At 34.0% G+C, this 21,424-nt stretch overlaps 2 protein-coding genes across 2 annotated transcripts in view; one reads left to right on the top strand and one right to left on the bottom strand.

The window, feature by feature from the left end:
• Nucleotides 1–21,424, top strand: part of IMMP2L (inner mitochondrial membrane peptidase subunit 2) — a 446,080-nt gene that overhangs the window by 187,137 nt on the left and 237,519 nt on the right. The window lies entirely within an intron of this gene.
• The window catches only part of LRRN3 (leucine rich repeat neuronal 3), a 41,170-nt gene continuing 21,034 nt past the window's right edge, over nt 1,289–21,424 (bottom strand). Inside the window, exon 2 of the mRNA XM_009564435.2 lies at nt 1,289–8,223. Within this exon, the coding sequence (XP_009562730.2) occupies nt 5,755–7,881 (2,127 nt within the window). The 5' untranslated portion in view covers nt 7,882–8,223 and the 3' untranslated portion in view covers nt 1,289–5,754. The remainder of the gene's footprint in view (nt 8,224–21,424) is intronic.

Below are 21,424 nucleotides of genomic sequence, written 5' to 3'. Positions count from 1 at the left end.
TAAATATCTATTTAGCCTTTTCCTGAGAAGATTGATTCCAATTATTTCCAATGGTATTAATCTGGAAGTTATTCAAATTATGCATTTGGTATGTCAACTAGTTGACATATGGAAACAGTTGATTTGGAAGGTCAACCAATATTGAGAAAGATGTGGTTTTTTTTCCTGCTTAGCCAGATTGTTTTATTCCAACATCTTTCTACTGGTGGTCATGGGATGCAAAGGTGTTCTAAAAACATTACTGTTATCTATCCCTTTCCCAAGAACTTTAGTCAAGATGTCTCTCTGTAAGCTAAGTTGTGATGAAGACTCATCTTCAGTAGGCAACACCAGGAATTTTTTACTCTGGATGTTTCCAGTCATGTTGTTTCTTACCTAAAATTGCATGTAATTCTTAATCTGTTTTCAAGCTCATTTTCTCCTCTTTAGCATGAGGTTAATTGTTAGTCTTGGTTTGTCTCTAGTGGTCGGTGATGAATACCTGTCTTCTCTATTCCACTGAAATATAACTTTCAAAATGTCTTCTATAGTTTTCTTACTGAACTTTTCATACTTACTGTACACTTTTTCCTATGTAAAGTTTCTTATCTTGTCAATGCCACGCATCTACTATGGTTTACTCCATTCAGTTCATTAATAAGAATTGTTTTCTTCCTTAAGTCAGACAGTGAGTCATAGCTTTCAATTTTTTCTCTCTAAAACCTCAGCTCTTCTGGTACTGTCTAGTATGTGAACTTATTTTCTAGACTATGTAGGCACCTTTTTCTGAAATGTCTCTTCTGATTTCAGATAACAAAGAATATTTTGTAAGATTGTCATTGATCATTGTCTGTCTTCCATTACTGGCCAGCACAAGACTGAGGGAAAACTCTCCATTTCTTTTTTTGATTCATCTTGAGGTCACTGCTTAAGGTTACATAAGCAGAATTAATTTTATTAATGAATGTTGGAAATGGAAATTTCCTTTAGGATGTAGTTCAACACTCATTCTGTGATCTTTTATCTCAGTTTTTAGCTATTATTTGGAATTATGATTTCACATAGAATCACGGAATTGTCTGGTTGGAAAACACCTTTGAGATCATCGAGTCCAACTGTACCTGTCCACTACTAAACCATATCTCTGAGCATCTTGTCTACCCGACTTTTAAATACCTCCAGGGATGATGAGTCAACAGCTTCTCTGGGTAGCCCATTCCAGTGTCTGATAACCCTTTCAGTGAAGAATTTTTTTTTTAGCCACATCATTGTAGCTAAACCAGACATTTAAATGTACGTATGTAAGTTAGCATTTGGCTGTGTTAGCTGGGAAATATTAGAATTGATTTTTTGTAAATGTCTTACCAAGAAGTAAATACTTTTTATGAATAGGACGCTACTTTTCAGTTGAGTAGCTGATAGAAAGAAGTAAGGTAACTAACTGAATTGAAAAACTGAAATTAAAAGTAATTTTGTTCCTATGTTTTGGGTGTGACCTAGCCAATCTTTTCAAACACCTGTGTTTGCCTTCTGTTTTTCGTGAATAGCATGTTTCAGAATTAGGTTGGCTGTGAAGTGCCAAGATAACTTAAATCTGTTTATGAGCTACTATTTTCTGGTTTGAATAATCAGTAAGTACTGCTTTTAATGCATTAGGTTCCTGAGAGAAAATTATTACATAAATTAAAACACAGGTCTGTAACAATGCTTTTCTTTTTTTGTGACGAAATTAAATATATCTTGTTGTCAGTTCCTCCTGCCATTAAAGAGAAAATCAACCCAATTAATAAAAGACTGTAAAATTTTAGTCCTATGCCTTGTGGGAAAAAAGCAACCTTTCTCCAAATGAAGAGATTATTAAAAAGCATACTATACCACTATTAGGAAATTATTCCTAAATTATTTTAACAGATTCTACTTTGCTTAAAAAAATGTTGTTAAGAGTTTTTGGACATACGTCTGTGAAGTGATAGAAGATAAGTATAGACTAAGCTGTTGGAGCTAAAAGGTAGATTTATTACTTCCGAAGGATCCTCAAGTTTATAGGGTAGTGTATCTATGGAAGAAACATTTATCCATTTTTACACACAGCACAGCTACACAAGAATCCCACTGCCCATCTTTAGATTCTGTGAGGATTTTAACATGAAAAATGTCTTTGATCATGAGGAAATAATGAATCTTCTTAGAGATTTGTTAGGCTAATATAATGGAGGTGTTTCTTTGAAGATATTAAAGATGTTGTGCTTATATGGATAGTAGGTAGTTCACAGTCCTGCCATTAGAAGCATTGTCATGTGTTCTACAAGATGCTACTTCCATATAGTAGATAAAATAATGCAATGCAGATATAATGGTATAAAGTTCTGCAGGCAGGCTAACAAATTGCTAATAGAACAGAAGTATTTGCACATACACACACATATACAAACAAGTGTGTATGGTAAGAGGATGAAACTACCATTAATTGAACAATGTACATTTTGAAATCTAACTTAAGTGTGTTTATATGGCCTCACCTCCAACATGGTTTTTGCCTTTAACATGTTCTTGCACTCCATTGAATTTGATCAAAAAATATCACTAAAATTACATTTCTGTTAGAAACATATAAGATTTCTGTTTAAGGGTATTTAAAATCTCATTAGAATACTAAAGAATTGTAATACTGTTGACATATAAGTTCATGAAAAAAATGAATGTTGTATTAACTTGAATGTACTAATAAGTATGTCTTTTTAAAGTTTTAATCTAAATCTGCAAGCTTTTCTTTCTGCAGATCCTATGGTAAGAGGATTACCGCATTTGTATTCCTTCTTTGTACTCTATCAGTTAAGTACTCCTACCAAATCACAAAATTTTTATTCTATGAGTCACAAAAATTTTGATGATCTTGTAACTTATTGCAGAGACACTATTGACCCAGTTTGTATGGACATTTCCCTACTGTTTCTTAAAGTTTCAGATCTTAGTGATAGTAGTGTTGGCATTTTAGCACAAATAAAGAGTATTCATGATGGTCAGTTACAGAAGAGGCATTTGTTGGTAAGCTGAAAACAAAGGTCAGTATATGCTTTCAGAGGTACTTTCAGAGAAAGAAAGGTAAAGTTGTAAAATGGAGAGGAAGGTTGCAAAACTACTTAAGGAAATACGATTCTATTTATATCATTTTGTGATATAAAGGAATTTAATTTATGTATAGCGACATGATAATCACTTTTTCATTAAAATGTAAGATATATTTTCATTTGATATCAGTAGAAGCTATAGAACAATTCAAATATTTGCGAGATACATCTGGTTACATTTCAGCTCTCGGAAGTTTCATATAAGAATTCTTCTTTAAATGTAGAATTTTTGTCTGCCAGCAAATCTTTTAGTGAGATATTTAAATGAAGTAAATAAAACCCTGTACTTACTCTGTGAGGGGAAAATGTCTTTTTTATCAGTGCTCCCCATCAGACTCTTATTTTTGTTATTTTATTTGTTACTGCATTGTGCAGAGATGGTTTTGCCTGAAAAAAAAATTAGTTTCCCATAAGCTCTAAGTGTTGTAGGTTCTAAATATAGTTTTATTTCAAAGGGAAAATATATAAGATATGTAAACAAGTTCTTGCTGACAAGTGTAATATCTTCTGGGTGACGGGTCCCATTTAGGTGACCCTGCCTTACAGAACAGCTCTCCATGAGCTGTCCGTGGTGCTGAAATCTTACTTGCTGTCTCAGCATTCCTCTGGTCAACTTCAATGTGCATCTATGTGTGACAGCAATTCGCCAGGTTTGTGAACTTCCTTCTTCAGTGAAACATATTGACTTTATGAATATGCTAAGTTATGGTAGTTTAAAATCAGTATCAGATTCTTCTTTCTGCCTCTAACATCTTTGGAAAATACCTTTATGTAATTTAAAAATCCTGGAATTTACCTAGAAATATGACATCTTTAACATGAAAGCAATTCATTAATACTAGATAAAATGAAATTATTTTTCAATATTATAAGTGTTTATAGACCTGTAATACTTTGAAAGTATGCAGCAAACTATAAGTAAGTAGAAAAGTTAATAACTAAATACAAGAAGTAACTCTTCTTTTAAACTTTAAATATAAGAACTAACTACTTTTCTATGTACAAAAATTCTATCAATGTTTCCACAAAAATGTTTACTTCCAACAAGTCTAGAAAGATACAATGTATGTTATTATTGAGTTTAAAAAATATTAAAGTCTACTGAAAACTTACAAGAAATGTTACTCCTATTCTTACTTTGTAATTCAAGCTACCTATGCATTCTGTGAATATTTACTTCCTTAAGCACAATATTCAGAGATATCCATTTTTTTTCCTTAATTGTACCTGTTTGTTTTCATATATGTGAATGAAAATAACATAAGTATTTTGCTATTACTTTCTTTGTTTGGAGGCACCACATCTTTTCGTCAGGTATCTTAATGGAGAGATGTCTTTTCTCTGCTGGGCTTAGAAGCAGTGACTTTTTACATTCTAGCAGAATTGGGTTTACCTTGCAATCAACATTCTGATCAGCAGTTTCTTGTGCGCATTTGCTTCTTATGGCCCCAGTCCGTCTCCCATGAGAACTTTAGCTTCAGTATGAGTAGTCAGGTATTTATTGTTGTGGTTTTGGTTTGTTTCAATTCATTTCTACTTATAATGTTTCTGTCAGTCATTTATTGTTTGTTGCATTTTGAAAGCTGAGAAGGTTTATAAACTAGTCAGTTGCTATTACTGAACAAAGCTGTATAGGTCCAGAAAGAAAACTTTGATATCATTCAAACTGTTCAAGTTATCTGAGCTCCCTGTGTGAACAGCCTAAATTTTTGAGATTACTAATGACTTAATTACTCTTTTGACTAAAGACAAGATATTGGATTTACATTATCTGAGTCTGAACATTGCATTCAGAATTCAGGCTTCTGGGAAAATAGCAAAGCAGCTCAAAATTTGCTGTTATCAGTAGCTAACGATCTGTTTCCCTATCAGTCTTATGTGTCCTTCCCACCCCTCTTCTCTCTTCTTCCTCCCAAAATAAGCAACATTTAAAATATGGTTGTTATTATGGGTAAGTACTTTATAAAATTTTTATTAGGTGGTTTATTGCAGGTATACAGCCTAAACCCAGCAAAAATACCCTATGTGCTCACACTGGCATTTTAACAGAAAAATATGTAAAGAGATATTTTATCAGACATTAGAATGAGTTTGTTTATTGTCAGACAGTAGTTCCCAGAATGATTTTTTTAAGAAACAAACAAGCCAAAAACTATTTTGCTTTTAATCAAAAATGTATTTTCCTCATAAAAAAAATTCACATACTCACTGTGTCTAATCTACAGAATTTGTCCATTTCATTACACCACTTGTCAATCTTAGTATATCTGTTCACTGCAAAAACTCGTGGCTAGTGTGTGTAATACAGCACAGGAGGAGGTATTGCTCAGTTCCACTACTTTTATATAATAATTAAAAAAAAAAAGTACAGAAAGTGTTCTTGGCTACTTGCACTGTATTCCAGACTTGAAAGTCTCATGAAAGTTCTAGAAAATGAAGCTAATTGTATTTGGTTGGTGGAATACCCTTAGAAACCAGTTAGTTAAAATTATTCTCTTTTACTGAGTCAGTAGATATTCCCACTTTGTCAGCAGCAGCGAAGACCAGGCATCTAGTTCCTAAAAGAAATTTTTTTGTTGTGTTTTTATTCAGCACAAATGCAGTCATGTGCTTTTTATTTTAGAAATAAAGTGGTATACTGACATATTTATGACATATTGGTTGGTACACCTATTGCAGTTGCTTTTACTTCCATTGCTGTGCTTTTTCCTTTGCCCATATCCCAAAGACTGATTAGAGGAGGATAAAACTCATTCAGTGAAAAGGATTGTTTCTTCAGGTAATTCTTTAGATAGCCATGTCCCTCGTCACAGTTCATCTCTCGTGAGATGCAGATGTAGAGATATATCACAGAGATGATTCCCAAAAGAGCTCCAAGGCAGACAAGGAATCCTATTATGTTGTTCATTTCATAGCCTTTCATTGCCAGGTCCGGCCCTTTTGTGGTTACATTGACACATTGTTTCTTATTCTGTGAATAGATAGTGGGAATATCTATACAAATTTTGTATTCGGTTGATGGATTTAGATGTGTAAGATTATATACCTTTATATCAGATGGTATTCGAGCACTCTGTGCAGCCTGAGAGTTCTCAGCTTTCAGAAAAGCTGTCCATCTAACACTGGACTTCAGAATTTTAGAATTTGCTTTCCATGAAACCAAAACAGAATTAGATTTTATATCTTTTATTTTAATGTTCAAAGATCCATTGCTGTCCTGAGGGAGAGAGCCGTCCACTTTAATCATAACTGACTTGAGGTCTGCACCAACTAAATTTGTTGCTATACATGTGTATAAACCACTTTCTTTTTGTGTTACATCTCTTATGTCTAATGTTCCTTCAGAATGAATGTAGTATTTATTGGAAATAGTATTAGGCAGAAGTTTGTGTCCTGATGGTGTTATCCAGTAGATTTCAGGTTCTGGTTCTGCTGTTGCTCTGCAGTGCAAGGAAATGTGGCTGCCAGTTTTTAAATCCAGAGTAGATGGAAAACTTTCAGGAGCTATCAGGGGCAAACAGATTTCCATCATTTCGCGGAAGTGTATCTGTCTCACATTCTGGCCTTGGAATTCAGGAGGGTCTACACAAAACAGGGACTCTGGCTCCATGAAGCGAATATTTGTTTTATTCATGTTAATCCAGCGGATGACACAATCGCATCTAATGGGATTGCTGTGTATACTAACTTCTTTGAGGTTAGGCAAGGATTCTACTGTACTGCGGTACAGGGCACTCAGCGCATTGCTGTTAAGCATGAGTGACTCCAGCTTTGGAAGTCTGTAGAATGCATTTGGATGAATGTATGATAATCTGGGGTTATTGGTAGCTTCTATTTTTCTTAAATCTGGCAAATTATCAACAGCAAGACTATCTATAGAAATCAGTTCAGGCATGTTATTAATTCCTAACTCTTTTAGGTGCAGCATATTGCTAAAATCTCCTCGTCGTATTCTGTTAATAGGATTCTTATTTAGATCCAGAAATTTAAGATTTTTAGCCTTTTGAAGAGCAATGTGGGGCACTCTAACAAATCTATTGTCATAAAAGGAGATGCTTTCTAAATTGTCGAGGCCAACCAAAGCGTTATCTGGTATTTCAGTGAGATTTATGCCTGCTAAAACTAGGCTGCGCAGATTGATAAGAGGCTCAAAGTTCATATCTTCAATTCTGATTATTGGGTTTTCTCCAAGCATGAGAATTTCAAGATTAGGAGTAGCTTCAAACCACTTCCTGTTGATCATTTGCAGACCATTTGAATTGAGATGAAGTCTGAGAAGATTACTGAGGCCTTTGAAAGCTCCTGGTGCAATCACAGAAAGCAGGTTATGGTTAATATAAAGTTCTTGTAAATTGTGGAGTCCAGAGAGACATTCTTCAGGGAGCTCAGTAAGTTTGTTTTCTTCAAGGTACACTGAAAGCAACTGTGGTGTCTTTCGAAGGTTGAGACTGGTCACTGAGGATAAATTGTTCTGAGATAAATCTAGACCAGTTAAATTCACTGGGAAGTCTACCGAATGTTCAATTTTTGCAATATTATTAGTCTGTAGAAGTAGAACCTGTGTGTTGGCAGGCAGTCTGGCAGGAAAGTTAAAAAGGCCTAAATCATTACAGTCCACTGTTGGGGCCTCCATATACACAGACTTGGGGGTGAACCATGGTCTGATTTCACATATACATGACTCTGGACAGTCTGCTTTTTTTTCAACAGCTTGTACTAGTGCAGTGATAACTAGGCCAAGTAGAAAATTGATTTTGGGTTGCATGTCCTTCATCTTAGCGCAAATGTTCAGAAAAATAAAAGTACTCCACAGCTGTGGTTTTGGAATTCAGTATGACCTGGTCAATTGATAATATACATCCTTGCATTTGTCAAAGGATGATTGCGAAGGACTTTCTTCCTGAGGATAAGTGATACACTTGTAATCAACTTGTCCAGTAAAAAGAGGCATTTTGTGGAAATGAAGGTCACTTTGTCCTTGACAACATAAAATTGATAAGCCTTGTGAAAATGAAGTATGTATAGATGGTCATTGGAGATTGAGCAATTCATTTATTTAGTAGTATTAACTTCAAATCCCATGACTGATTAGTGTTTGAGGGAATGACAGGATGACCTAAAATAGAAGAAGAGGAAATAATTAGTATAAGAAACTATAAAGTTATAAATTAATTTAGCCATCTTCTGCTCTCTAGTGTTAATTATTGCAAGTAAGAAAAGAAAATGACTGTGGTGCCTAGAGTATTGTAGTGGTATCCAGATAGCATAAATGAAGTTAATATAGCAATATATCTTTAGACTTGTAGCTTGTCATACATCCAATGGAGCATTACTCTACAGAAAGATGAACATCCACGAAGTACAAAGCAAAATATATCAGTGAGATTTTTCTACATATTTTATGCTCCTTTAAAATATTTTCTTTTTTCTTTTAGTTATCACTAGAAGCAGACTGAGTTCTGTTGGCTTTGAAAATGTAAACACTGAGCGACATCCTACAGAACATGAATATTTAACTTTTGAACACGAAGTTTATAAATATAAAGAACATAATTTATGTGTAATCAAAGGAAAAAGGAACGGTTGGATCAATACACATTCCTAATGATGACATTCTTAGGCAAGCCTGCAAGATAGTTATAGAGAAATATACAAAATTGATAATCCACAAGTTTTCTCGTTTTCTAATTCTTTTTGTAGCTGCTGTTTGGGAAAAAAACTTGTTTTTTTTTTTTCTTTAAAGTGATAATTAGAATGAAATATGTGCCTTATAATAAATAGCTCATCATCTTGGCAAATTCAGGCTAATTACTTGCTTGCTTTTTTTGACTTCAGTAACTTCAGTTGCGAGGAATTATAACAAGAAAAAAAGTGTCTTAAAGTGATAAGAAGGAAAAAAAGTCTACACTAGCAGTTGGTTCTTTGGTCTGTAGCTCTGCAAGAATCTGAAATTTGCTATGAAGTTACAGATTGCCTTCATGTCTCAAATTACAGTGACGACTGAAGCATTAGCATCTCGATGTATCAAATAGGTCTTCTCCAGATTTTTGGTGTGTAGTTGATTTTTCCAGGTGAAGAAAAAAAATAATCCTACTGTGAGTGTACATTTCGTTCAAAGCCACGTAATTCAAAAGCTTCTGTGTTTTCATATATGAAATAGTACACAATAACTATTTAATTTGCTTCAAAATATAGACTTTCCAATAACTTTAAACAGATTTTATCTCAGAAGACTGTCACATGATGTATGTTTATGCCCTTTCTTGCCTTGCTTCTAGTGTTAAAATTCACCGTGAAATTGTTTACAAACTGTAAGATAAGATCAGTGCTTCATTAACATTGATAAATAACTTTTGAGGTGTGCCTGGTATAGACAGACAGAATTTCAAAAGTCAGCTGTCAAGGATTTGGATTTTAGGTTTTATTTCCAGGCTCACATATTAGACATATTGACCGTGTAGGTATTCCATATCGGCTCAGAGGAAAGGTGTTGGACCATGCTGAATGGGGTCACGACATGAGCACTGGGCCAATTTGAAGTGCATTTGTCAGGTCTTTAAGGCTGCTGCTTGTGTTATGTACATTTAAGGACATTTAATATTTTAACATGTAAGTGTATTAATAAAGTGAACAGACAATGTGTGAGATAAACATACGGAAAACATTCTGCTGTTTTGAGGCTTAATAATATGTTTTTATGCAAATGGCCCAGATTATACTGAAATGCAAAGAACATGCTGACTGAAATAGGCAAAATATAATCTGTTCCTTTGTTCTGAGAAAAAAGACTAACTTCAGGTTTACAGAAAAAGAAAGGTTTGCACTGGATAGTTGAAGCCTATAGCTTGCTCTTAATTTTGCCACCAGGAAGCAAGATGGTGCTTGCTGTAGACCTGTATGGACTACTGTCCCAATTAATAAAGATCATTCTATGCCTAATGTACAGAGGAAAATTATTATGTAGGGAGAAAAGAGGATGGCCGGGCAGGGGTGGGAGGGTGGGGGATTTTTTGAGTTGTGTTCTTGATGCACTTTAAAGCATGTGTCCCATTGACTCATGGAATTTTGTTTGGATTGTATACTAAAAATGTGTCTATAACGATGGCAAAAACAAAATCTAAGCCTTCAGTAATTGAAAGGTCATTGGAAATCTTACCTGAATAATAAATTAATTGAGATTTGGCAAACTGCAATTGCACATGTTAAATTTCAGCATTTTGATTCCACTGTGATGCTCAGGGACTTCTGCTTGGTACAAGTACTTGGAAATTATTCTGGGGATATAAAACTACGTAGCTAATCTGGTTTTCTTCTCCTCACTGGACGTTTGCTGTTGGCCACTGAGAAAAATAGGATGTGCAACATGATGAACTTTTCACGTGTGTGGCAGGTACCTCAGAGGTTTTAGCAGTTAACCACTACATTTTTGTGTACATCCTCCTGGATTTGAGTTTATACTCCTCCTGAGTTTATACTTCAGCTTCTCTGCAAATCTCAAGGCAAAAACAAGGGCACCAATGGACATTTTCATGTCATATATATTAAAGTGGGCTTTCCACGTAGGGCAGCAGAAAAAACTAGAGGTTGGAGGCCCAGGCTGAAATTCTTTATGATTTAATCTGATGTCTTCTCTCTTTCTGGTGATTGCTCCAGCTAATAAGCCACCAGCTCACGCTCACATGGTGTTCTAGGATAAATCTTTCTTATTTCTCCAGTTAAAGTGCTTCTGCCTTGTATAAAATATACACTGGGATTGAGTGCCTTGAATAACAGATTGTAGAATAATTTTCAGAGTCTCTTCCGGCCTGCACAGTCATTGTTCCAAAATACATTGTTTCACTTCAGAGATTTTTTTTTTTATTAAATACTGTCATAGCTATGTATTATTTTATATGAAAATGATTGGACATTAACTGTCATTCAAGGTGTGGAATACAATATTTTTTTTGGAGTAGTATTTACACCTTTGGTGGCCTGTGAGGTTATAACATCATAGAATAGAATATCTGAAGTTGGAAGGGACCTGTAAGGACTGTTGAATCTGATTCTCTACTTCTTGCAGGACAACCTAAACTAAATCATATGACTATAGTACACATAGTATGGCATAGCAGACAAAGAAGTGATAGTGAAATGCACAGCAAAAATTGTGTAGAACCATTTGAGTGGAAAAATATTTTTCTTGGCCTCTATGTGTATAATAGTATTACAGTGTGACTTGGATATACAATGTTGACAGAGATGGTAAGGAAACAGGGATTACAGTTGTTAACGTTTCTGATCCTATTTGAAGAGATGAATACCCAGAATGAAGTTATGCGGTATGACTTTGCTTATGCCTGCTGTTTGTGCTGATTATGTGTATGTGTCTGTCTGTATGTAATTAATTTCTAACCCTGAGATGTGTACAAACCTTCTTGAACTGAGAAGTGAACTGCAGTTTACTGTAACAAAATAAACCTAATGGAAATTGATATCTTGCACTCAACACTATAAACTGTAATTAAAGTTTGCTTTCCTTGAAGAATGTACTGTCACAGAGATAAGTGTATTGGAAAATAAGCATTTAACTTTGTGATACTTTGAACTTTGGGAATGCATCGACTCCCTGTCTTCATTAATGTATTGATAATAGTAAATAGGTACTGATAGCACTAAATAAAGATTAAATCAAAATGCTCTTACTAACAGTGATTTTCAGATTTTTATTAATAGGTTCCAGTCCTTTAAAGCTAAGTGCTCTGTACTATCCAGAGTGTCATGTGAAAGTTTTGCATTTCAGATGTCCAATTTTACAGATGCTGTTAAGCAAAAAGTGAACCTGAAGGATATTTGTCTTGTTTCTTTGAGTAGTATTTAAAGATATCTGAGATTTGCATACACAGAGATTTCTGTGGAAAAGTATTTTACTGTTTTTAAAAAAAGTTAATTCAAATAGTCTGCTAAGCAAAAGCACTATTTTTGTTACAGCTCTTTTGTTAGTGTGTCTTGGTGACCTCTCCAGATTTTTAACATGATGCAAGCAGTTCTTAAAACTTGTACCTACTATGGTGCACAATAGAAAAGCTTGCAGAGATGAGGCTCAGCAGAAAATTATCACCAGTAAGCTGAGCTGTGGGATAAGTATTTTCACACAAGCAGCAGCAGGAGCTGTGCATTGTAGCTTTGGAGTCTTTGATGTAGTTCTTTACTCAGCTGCATTTAGAAATTTTTATGTGCACTCTGTATGTATATATTCTCATCCAGAAAAAAATGTTATGGTTTGCTTCCGATTGTGTACAGTTAAAGTCTAAATCAAGTCTTCATCTAAAAGGTTTCTGTTGCTTATTAGTAATGGTATTCAGTGTTTATATTATTGCTGTCCTGTAGTAGAACTTTTGTCCTGAAACTATTTTAATCTTTCTGGACGTATTCAATTTCTTCCAAAAGTCCATCCCTACTGCAATCCATATGTGCTGTCTTACTAAATATGATGTACCTCTTGCTTTTAAGGTGCTATCTCTCGCATTTAGAAAAATGCACCCTGATGTGTGCTACTCTTTGCAGCCTAATTACCTCTTCTGTAGACAATGATTGGTATGTCTTAATTAAGTTTGTTTCATTTACTGCTATTGGCAGCTGGAGATGTGGTTTCCAAGAGGGTATCACCATTATTTGAGCTGGAAAAGACATTCAGTGAATGAATAAACTGAGCAACGTTTCTCATCACTGGAGCAACAGACAGCTAAGAACCAAGTCAGAGTGGGCAGAAAGGAAAAGAAACACGTCAGGTTTTGGCAATCTTTCTTTTCCACTTCAGCAGTTAGAGAGACAGTGATAAAAACTAAGAATGCAGCAGCTACACTGCAATGTGCCCTGCTGGCAATAAGGCAAACAGTTCACTTCACAAGAACCAATTTAGAGGTGGCAAGCATTTTGAAAACACAGCTGTTCATACAAAGCTACCTTTCAAACACATCAACTGAAAAAGCCACTTCTCGATTCTTGTCATTATAATCACTTTGAGCAGTTCAATGGACAGAAATCTGGAAATGTCACTAACTAAAACTTGGATGTGAGATATGTCATACCTCACCTGATTGCAGGTACAACACTTAGGGGTTTGCGGGAGTTATTAAAGTGTTAATTATGGAAATATCCAGACTTAAATTTGAACATTTTATAAGGTAATTTTTCCTTGTTTGTTCTATGATAAAAAGAAAAAAAATGTTTTCTTGGGGAATTTTTGCTACGGCATAATTGATATAAAGATGCAACAACTTACTTATTTGACTTATTTCAAGCACTGGCACAAAAACTTTTTTTTTTTCCTCTATAAAAATGTAACGAGGATGTTTTTGTTGAAATATGTACAGAAGGTTTGTGACTGAAGCAGAAATACAAGTTTATGTTAAAACACAAAAATATTGTATAATAGATTTTCGTAAAAGAAATAAAACCCTGAAATGAAACATTTCTAGTATTAAGCTTTATTGGCTGACCTGATACAGTTCCCGTAAATTATACAGGCTTTGTAAAAATTGAAAGAATTTCTACTAGCCTATGTAGTCTTGCTTTCATTCTACTCTCTGGAGCACAGTTTCATTTTGAATCCTATTTCTCTCTGCAAATAAAAATTAACAGTTCACTACAGTATATACTGGTTTTATATTCTTACTTGTAGCTAACATATAGTCTCAAATTAAAACATGAATCAGGATTTTTGGAAATCGGTGTGTTTCTGACAGTCTCCATTCTGAGGTATTCAACTTGTGCAGATGACAGCATCAGATGACAGCTGGAGTTTGAGTCTTAGGTTGAAAACCTCAAGTGCAAGACTTAAAGGAAACTGCAAACCTACTTGTATTTAACACTAGAAATAATTTGCAGTGTCTGAATAATTATTTCAGCATACATATTTATACTTATTTTGTAAACTTGTTACACCTACTTTTCGCTTTTTTCCTTACTTGGAATAAATTTGCCTGCAGGAAGGCCACAAGCTTAACGTGTTTAACATGACTGTAAGACAGGACAAGTTCTCTTACCTTAGACTATTACAAGATAAGAATGAAAAGATTTTGCACATTGTTTAAAGTTCTATGTGTCCATCACGTGCTATAAGGTTACTTTAATCTAAAAATAAAGATAGATTCAGGAAAACACGATCGGCTAGATCTACACGAGATTTATGCTTTCACTTTCACTAAATTAGTGTGGTCTGCTATCCTTGTGCTTTTGTTTATTGCATGTTAATAAAATTTAAAAAAATCAAAAATAAAATTTAATAGATATCAGAGGAATTATCATCATGTACAACTCATTAAGAACTTATTGTAGTTCTATTTCTTGTATCAATCAAAAATTACCTTACAGTGGTTTGGAAAATATTGCAATACAATAAATTGTAAAGCTTGGAAAATCCAGTATTTAAAAAAGATGTGATGAAAACAGCAAAGTAAAAGGAAGCCAAAGGAATATTTAAAAATAATATGTGATAATTTATTACATATGCTATTTTAAAATAATTTTTCAGTGGAAGTTAATTAACATTTGATAAAACCTTTTTTAAAAATTGGAGGTTGGAGAAGTTATGGCACTTGTTTCCTAATCAATTTTAAACTGGATTACCATGGTTGACATGGAATGGCAGTCAACTGAGGAACCACCTGCATGCGATGTAGGGTATTTATCAATCACAATCACAGTGCTTAACAGAAATAGTACATAATTTTGCCACTATCATTAATTTGGTGGTGGCAGAAGCATTGTGCATTGGAGCCATATTAATGGATAAGGACCACAGCATTTTGTGTGCTAACTGTTGCAAAACAAAACTAACATTTGCTCTGTGAAGCTTAAAATTCAAATAGAAGGAGAAGGACAACTGATGATTCAGGTGGGGCAAGAAAGAAAGTTCTTGGATTTATTCTTTTCCTCTAATGGTAGTCTAGTGGTTTACTATTATGATCCTGTATTAGTTTTCCAGTTTTTTATTTTAGATTTTCTGTCTGCAGATCTGTCTCTCGTGCTTTTAAGTTTTAATCACAAGATCCCTTGCCACTGAATGCATATGACCTTTTCACAAATGACATAGTAAAAGAAGACAGAAAGTTTGTTTGATGATATTTAGTAAAGGAATTAATCATTTCAATGATTACAGTTACCACATTTTTTTTTACTTCTAATTTGAAGCATGCGAAATTTTAGGTATTTTTAGGTATTCTTTTTGAATGAGCAGAAATGTTAGAGAATTATATTTATATGGCAAGAGGATGAATTTCAATAGAAGTTGGACATTTCTTCACCATTTGTGTTTTGTCATATATGTTCTAATTTCTAATAAGTCACTCCAAATCCTCTTGCAATATTTTTAATGTGTGGCAGTTAGATTATGTCTAATAATTTAAACACATGGATTAACTGAAAAAGACATTCTGAAAAGAATCTGAAATGATTTCCTATTTCTTCTTAAAATGGATACTAAATGAATAATTCTGATGGATTTATCTAAAATCCCATTGCTAGTATTACTTGTTTGTTTTGTTGGTTTTTTTTTTTTAAATAATAACTGCATGTGTATATTTTCTAGTTGTCAGAGAAAATAAGGATTAAATGTTAAAAATAACTTTTCAAAATACTTGAATCTTTGGTATCCTTCTTATAGTTAGCCTCAGAAAGGTTTTGCTCCATGATTTATTTATCATTGCCATTATCAAGCAATTATGACAAAAAAGTGATTGCTGTAACTTGTGAAAGTAATGTGTTAGTTTAATTTAGATTTATTCGTACATATTCAACTTCTTTTTTGACACTTGTCATGTTAGTAGTGGAGAAGCACATATTGGCAGTTACCTAGGCACATAGTTGGCAAGAGAGCAGTCACGTTCTGGATGTGGGTGAATGTACCCAGTTACCAGATGCTTCAAGCAGATGGCCAGAACTGAGGATGAGTGAGGGCAGTTTTGGCTTGATATTCTTGAAAGCTACCATACTGATTCTGGGGGTCTGTACTACATTTGACTAGTAAAGAAGCCTAGCCAAAATCCAACAGAACTGGCAGCAAAATCTGCATTTTGTGATATTTTTTTTTTCCTTTGTGGCTCGCAAAATGCAAGATTAAACATGCCTAAAACATAGAAATAAGTGTGTTGAACTAGTTGTAATAAAGACAAGAAAAGATAGTGACTGTATTTGGCATACAGTGTTTTCCTTGGAAATGTATTAATTTATCTTTTTTATTACCATTTATGATGGGAAAATGCCACTATCGTTAAATAATAAGCATGATAATTTTAGGAATTACAATTTCTATTCTATAATTTTTCAATAACAAAGATTTTCTATAATTTTTCAATAACAAAGATTTAGGCTTGAAAGACAAATTAATTTAAATCCCCAGTCCTTAATGGGAGACTCCTAGTGTTCAGTGAGTTCACCTTTTATTTTTGGAGTATATTTGTGATTTGGTTTGGAAAGTGGTCATGGCAAGATAAATGCCTGTATAATAATTTTTGCAAAAATAATTTCTAGTGTGCACTGTATTGATTATCAACTAAAATTACCTAAAGATATAAAAGGCCTTAGTGTATGCAGTTGTATCAGGAATGTACTGCTACGATCCCAGACAGTACTTGCTGTATACTTATACTACATGGAATGTGATTTGAAATCCTTGAAGGGAAATAATGTAATGCTTGTCAGTATAGTAAGCAGAAATTCCTTACTAAAAGCCAAAAATAATAATTTATTGTTAAGGCACCAGTAGTGGATGAGCTAATATTTTATATGTCATGAATTTTCCTACCAAATTAGGTTGAATTGCTTTAACTTTATAATTGTGAATATATTGGGTGATTACTTTCATTCTGGGCCACCTGGGGAATCAGGTTCATAATGTGGTAAGTTGTTTTTTTTTAATCTTGCCTGAAGCAGTGTAGAGAAATGGATTGATGAAAAAACAACTTCAGGATGCAAAACCTGACAATGTGTAAACCAGAATATTATTGTAAAGATTAGGAAATAAAAGTTCTGTATTCTGCTGTTTTTTATATCAGTTGAAGTGATTTACGCATAGCCATAAATTACCAGCTCACAGAGATACTGTCATTTCTGATTGCAGAAAGTATTTTGATTTGATTTTAGTTTTAATTACAGTTTTTGCTCAGCTGAGCATCTCATTAATAACATTACATGTTAAGGTTTTTACATGGTTTGCAAAAATACTGTTATTTCCAGACCTGAAATTATTGTTTTTTTTTTCTTTTATGACCCATTCGTCAGCTCTGATCTGCACTATAGGATTATTATGGTTCATTTCTTATTTCCCCAGAAGTGAATACATTAAAATGCTGATCTTATTTCCTTTTTATTATTTGCTTTTTAAAATAGGACCAGGCGAAAGAGGATAAATACAAGATAAATAAATAACAACACTTATAGTTAAGTACAGTATCCCTTTTACTGTGTGTGGCACTACAGCTAAATAATCATATAGTTCCTGGAAGAGTCACTGAATCCTCTTTCAAGTTATTTTCCTTTCCTTTCAAAATTGCGAATTTATTTAAACCATTGTACCTCCCCAGCATGTATAGATTCATAGCCACCTTCCCCACTACACTATTCCTCAATGTAAAATCCATTCAATATTTCCTATTATTTTAAAAGATTTTTATTTTGTCTAAAGTGAAAACTCACTCAATCACTTAATGTTATATGATTTGGCTCATTAGCATGTCGTTGAACAGTATTATTTCAATTATGAAGCTTATATGATATAGCTACGTCTTGATTTTGTATTTCTTTCTTAGCTTTCCAGCGTCTATCATTCTTTTACATCTCCTTTCTGCATTTTATATGCCAAATCTGACAGCAGTGTTAAATTTAAAGTTCTGATATCCCAAAGAATTTTGACCAGTGTTTACTGTTCAAGTGTTCAAGTCAATCAACCAGATTGTGATCACTCTACTCAAAGCTTTCACTAGATTTTCCTTGACAAGTCTAAATTCTCTCATTTTGTTGTGATTTCTACTTCCAATTCAAAGACTATAGATAGACTTATCTGCTGTAGGTGCAGATGTAAAAGTGAGGAACACTACCTCACTTATTCTGATAAGAATGTTAGAGATGTGCAAAAGTATTTGTGCAATGCAATGCATCTTGCTATGGGAAAATGGATCTTCAAAATGAACAAAAGATAAATTTGAATTAAAACACTGAAAAGATGCTATTAGTGGTCATTATGGAATGACAGAATAAACAGTTCTGTTCATCACTGGTCTTGAAATGGGATAGGTGAACCATTTCAAGTTGTCCTACCAGATTGTCCTTCCTAAAATAGATTAGGCATAATTTTGTAATAATAATTATGCTAAGTCCAAGCAACCTACTTTTTTATTATAAGGCATTTATTTTTAAGTCTGACTTCAACCTTACTGCTTTCAGGTGATGGCATAGTTCTCCTTTCCAGCAGTAAAACAACTTGAATAAGTAAACAAAGATAGATATTTCAGTAGTGTGACAGTTCTGTAGTGTAAAATAATGAATTAAGCTTTTCAGAGTCTAGTAGTAATTTCTGATTTAAAGTTGGAAGGTATCAGAAGCATTTGCAGAAGCAAGGAGAAAGACATGACATGCTCCCTTACTCACATTAGGACCACTGGCTCTGGGGTGCCTGTGAAACAGCTAATATGAACCTAGCATATGCTAAAACCCATTAGTTTTGTTTATCAGCTACAGGCAAGAACTCACATGAAAAGCTGTGTATGTTTCTGGTCACTCAGATTTAGTAAAATAAATTGGAATTAGGGTGGAATCGGTGTGGGGGAAATGATAATAAATTTTCTGAAAGGAAACTAGGAAAAATAACATTGCATCCTCCGTAAAACAACTTTAGATGTATTGACAACAGAGGATAAATAGTTGTTTGTTATTTGTAAAATATTAAGTATGGTGACATATCATTTAATGGTTGCTAAGGAGTAGTTATATATATTGAAAATCTGGAGTTATTTCTTTCCATGTATGTACATGATTATTCTAAGAATATGTGTCAACTAAGAAGGGCCATATGATAATTTAATTGCAAAACTTTTATTCCTTTTCTTAAAAATGGTTCAGAAATTGTCCCATCATATTGCTGCCGATTGTCACTGAGTTAATAAACTGTTCTCCCCAAGTAACTAGGAGAATGGATGGAAACTAACTAGTACTAATGGAAAACACACAATAGCATGTATGGAAAAGACATAACAGTCAAACAGAGTGGAAGAACACTTTTTGTCCTATGTGCTTTCTTGTGGAGCATTTGAAGACAATAAGATTTATGGATACATAAGTTCTAGAGTACATCCCATAATGTAATAGAAGGAAGTAGAAACATAGAGGTAGAATGATGTCTCCTTTTTTTTTGAGGGATATGGATATTTCAATACCTCCTCAGAAATTGCTCTTGGGATTTTAGAATTTCCCATTGTTCTCCACAAGAAATAAAAGCAGTTGGGATACCAAAGCTGTCTGATTATCTTTGAAGTCATCCAAATAATTTGCAAAATTTAGAGCTATGTGTGTGGCTGTAGTTCAGAGAAGTACACATATACCATGGAAGAATTTAAAGAAGAGGACACATATCGACTTTCTGACATTTGGAAGGGTTAATTTGCCTCTTAACAGTTCCTCCCTCAGCTAGTATGTTAAAACCAGTCAGCCAACATCTCAAGAGCACTTAATTCAGCAACTCAAAAAAAGAGATTCAGATGACAAGGTGTTCCTCTAAAAATCTAAGTAGATCTACCTTCTTGCTGTAGTGCATGGTAGGTAGTACAGATACTTTAGAAGTCAAATAGCCAATTTACTTGATAAAGTTAGCAGATACAATATGCAAACCAATACCAATGGAAGTGCATTGAAGATCAGTTTGTTTAACCACAATTTAAATGGGTAAATGAGGATAATTTAGCTTTCGTGTGTGGCTTTTTTCTGACAGTTCTTGTAAACATGAACTGAATATATAGTTTAATTTCTCTTGTATTATCCCTCAGACAATAGTTGTCACCCTGTTCAGTATCATAATGTTGACAATTATGAACCACCTGCCTATCTCCTTGCAAATGACTCTGTGTCCTCTGTTAATGGGCATGGAAACTTTACCTTAAATTGCTTTAACATTCTTAATAGAAAGAAAACAAAGCATAGAAAGCATCTGAATTTCAAAGTCTATACCAGCTATTAAGTTTGTGTTAGTATGCTTTAAAATGTCCTTATCATGGTATCCTATTGTATGCAGGAAATTAAAATTTTGAAAGTCAACCCAGCTTTAGATTGTATCATTTGTAACAGAGCACACAACATTGTGAGCATTCTAACTCCTATATTTTTAAACCCTGACCAACCAGGTTGAGTTTCCACTACTGGTTGTGGAGAACAATTGTGTGTTCCTAGAAATCCAATTGTGAATCTCCAGTGCTATCCCATAACATACAGTTCATTGAAGTTTGATTATGCTTATAAATATCTAAGGGGTATATGACAAGGGCCAGATTCCTCTTAGTTGTGCCCAGCGACAGGACAGTCGCCAATGGATACAAACTGGAGCACAGAAAGTTCCAAGCTGTGGGATCTCTGTCGCCAGAAATATTCACAACCTGCAGGGACACATTCCGGTGCAACGTGCTCTAGGGGAACCTGCTTTAGAGGGAGATTAGGCTAGATGTTCTCCAGAGGTCCCTTCCAACCCCTGCCATTCTGTGATTCTGTGATTATTCTGGAATTAATAGACAAAATAACATGTCTGAATGGCTGAGAACTTGAGAATTTCTGAAAACATTTCCCTGAAGTTGATAAAATACTCTTTTCCGTTTTCTGTCATTCATGAGAGATAATGTGAGCTACATGCAGGGAAGATGAAGTAGCATTTGAAAGTTATAGAAGTAATGAGTAGAAACTTAGAGCAGTTATGAGGTGAAATAGCTTTGTTTGGCAGTCCTTCAGGAACAGGCTTTTAGGATTAATCAAGACTTGCATTACAAGCAGTAAGTAAAATACCCTAAAGGCCATAAAAATGTTTGGCTTGAAAACTGGGTTTTATTTTCATATTTCCCATGTTGCTGCTAAACATTCAAATTGAATGATAATTTATAAGTTACAAATAAACTTGCTGTCTAGTTGCTCATTTTCTATGAATACTTATTCTTCAAGGGTCAACTTTTAAAACATTTTAAACATTTTTATGTTCCACCTTAGTTAATAAAGGCCTGTCTTGGAACAAAATATTGAAAAACTATTGAGATGAGTTCTGTTTAGAGTCAGGATGTTTAAATCCCTTTTAATTTCCTTGAGCT

Source organism: Cuculus canorus, chromosome 1 (assembly GCF_017976375.1).
Source record: "Cuculus canorus isolate bCucCan1 chromosome 1, bCucCan1.pri, whole genome shotgun sequence".
NCBI lineage: Eukaryota > Metazoa > Chordata > Aves > Cuculiformes > Cuculidae > Cuculus > Cuculus canorus.
The sequence above is the reverse complement of the archived record's forward strand: the minus strand, read 5'-3'. Positions and strand labels throughout refer to the sequence as shown.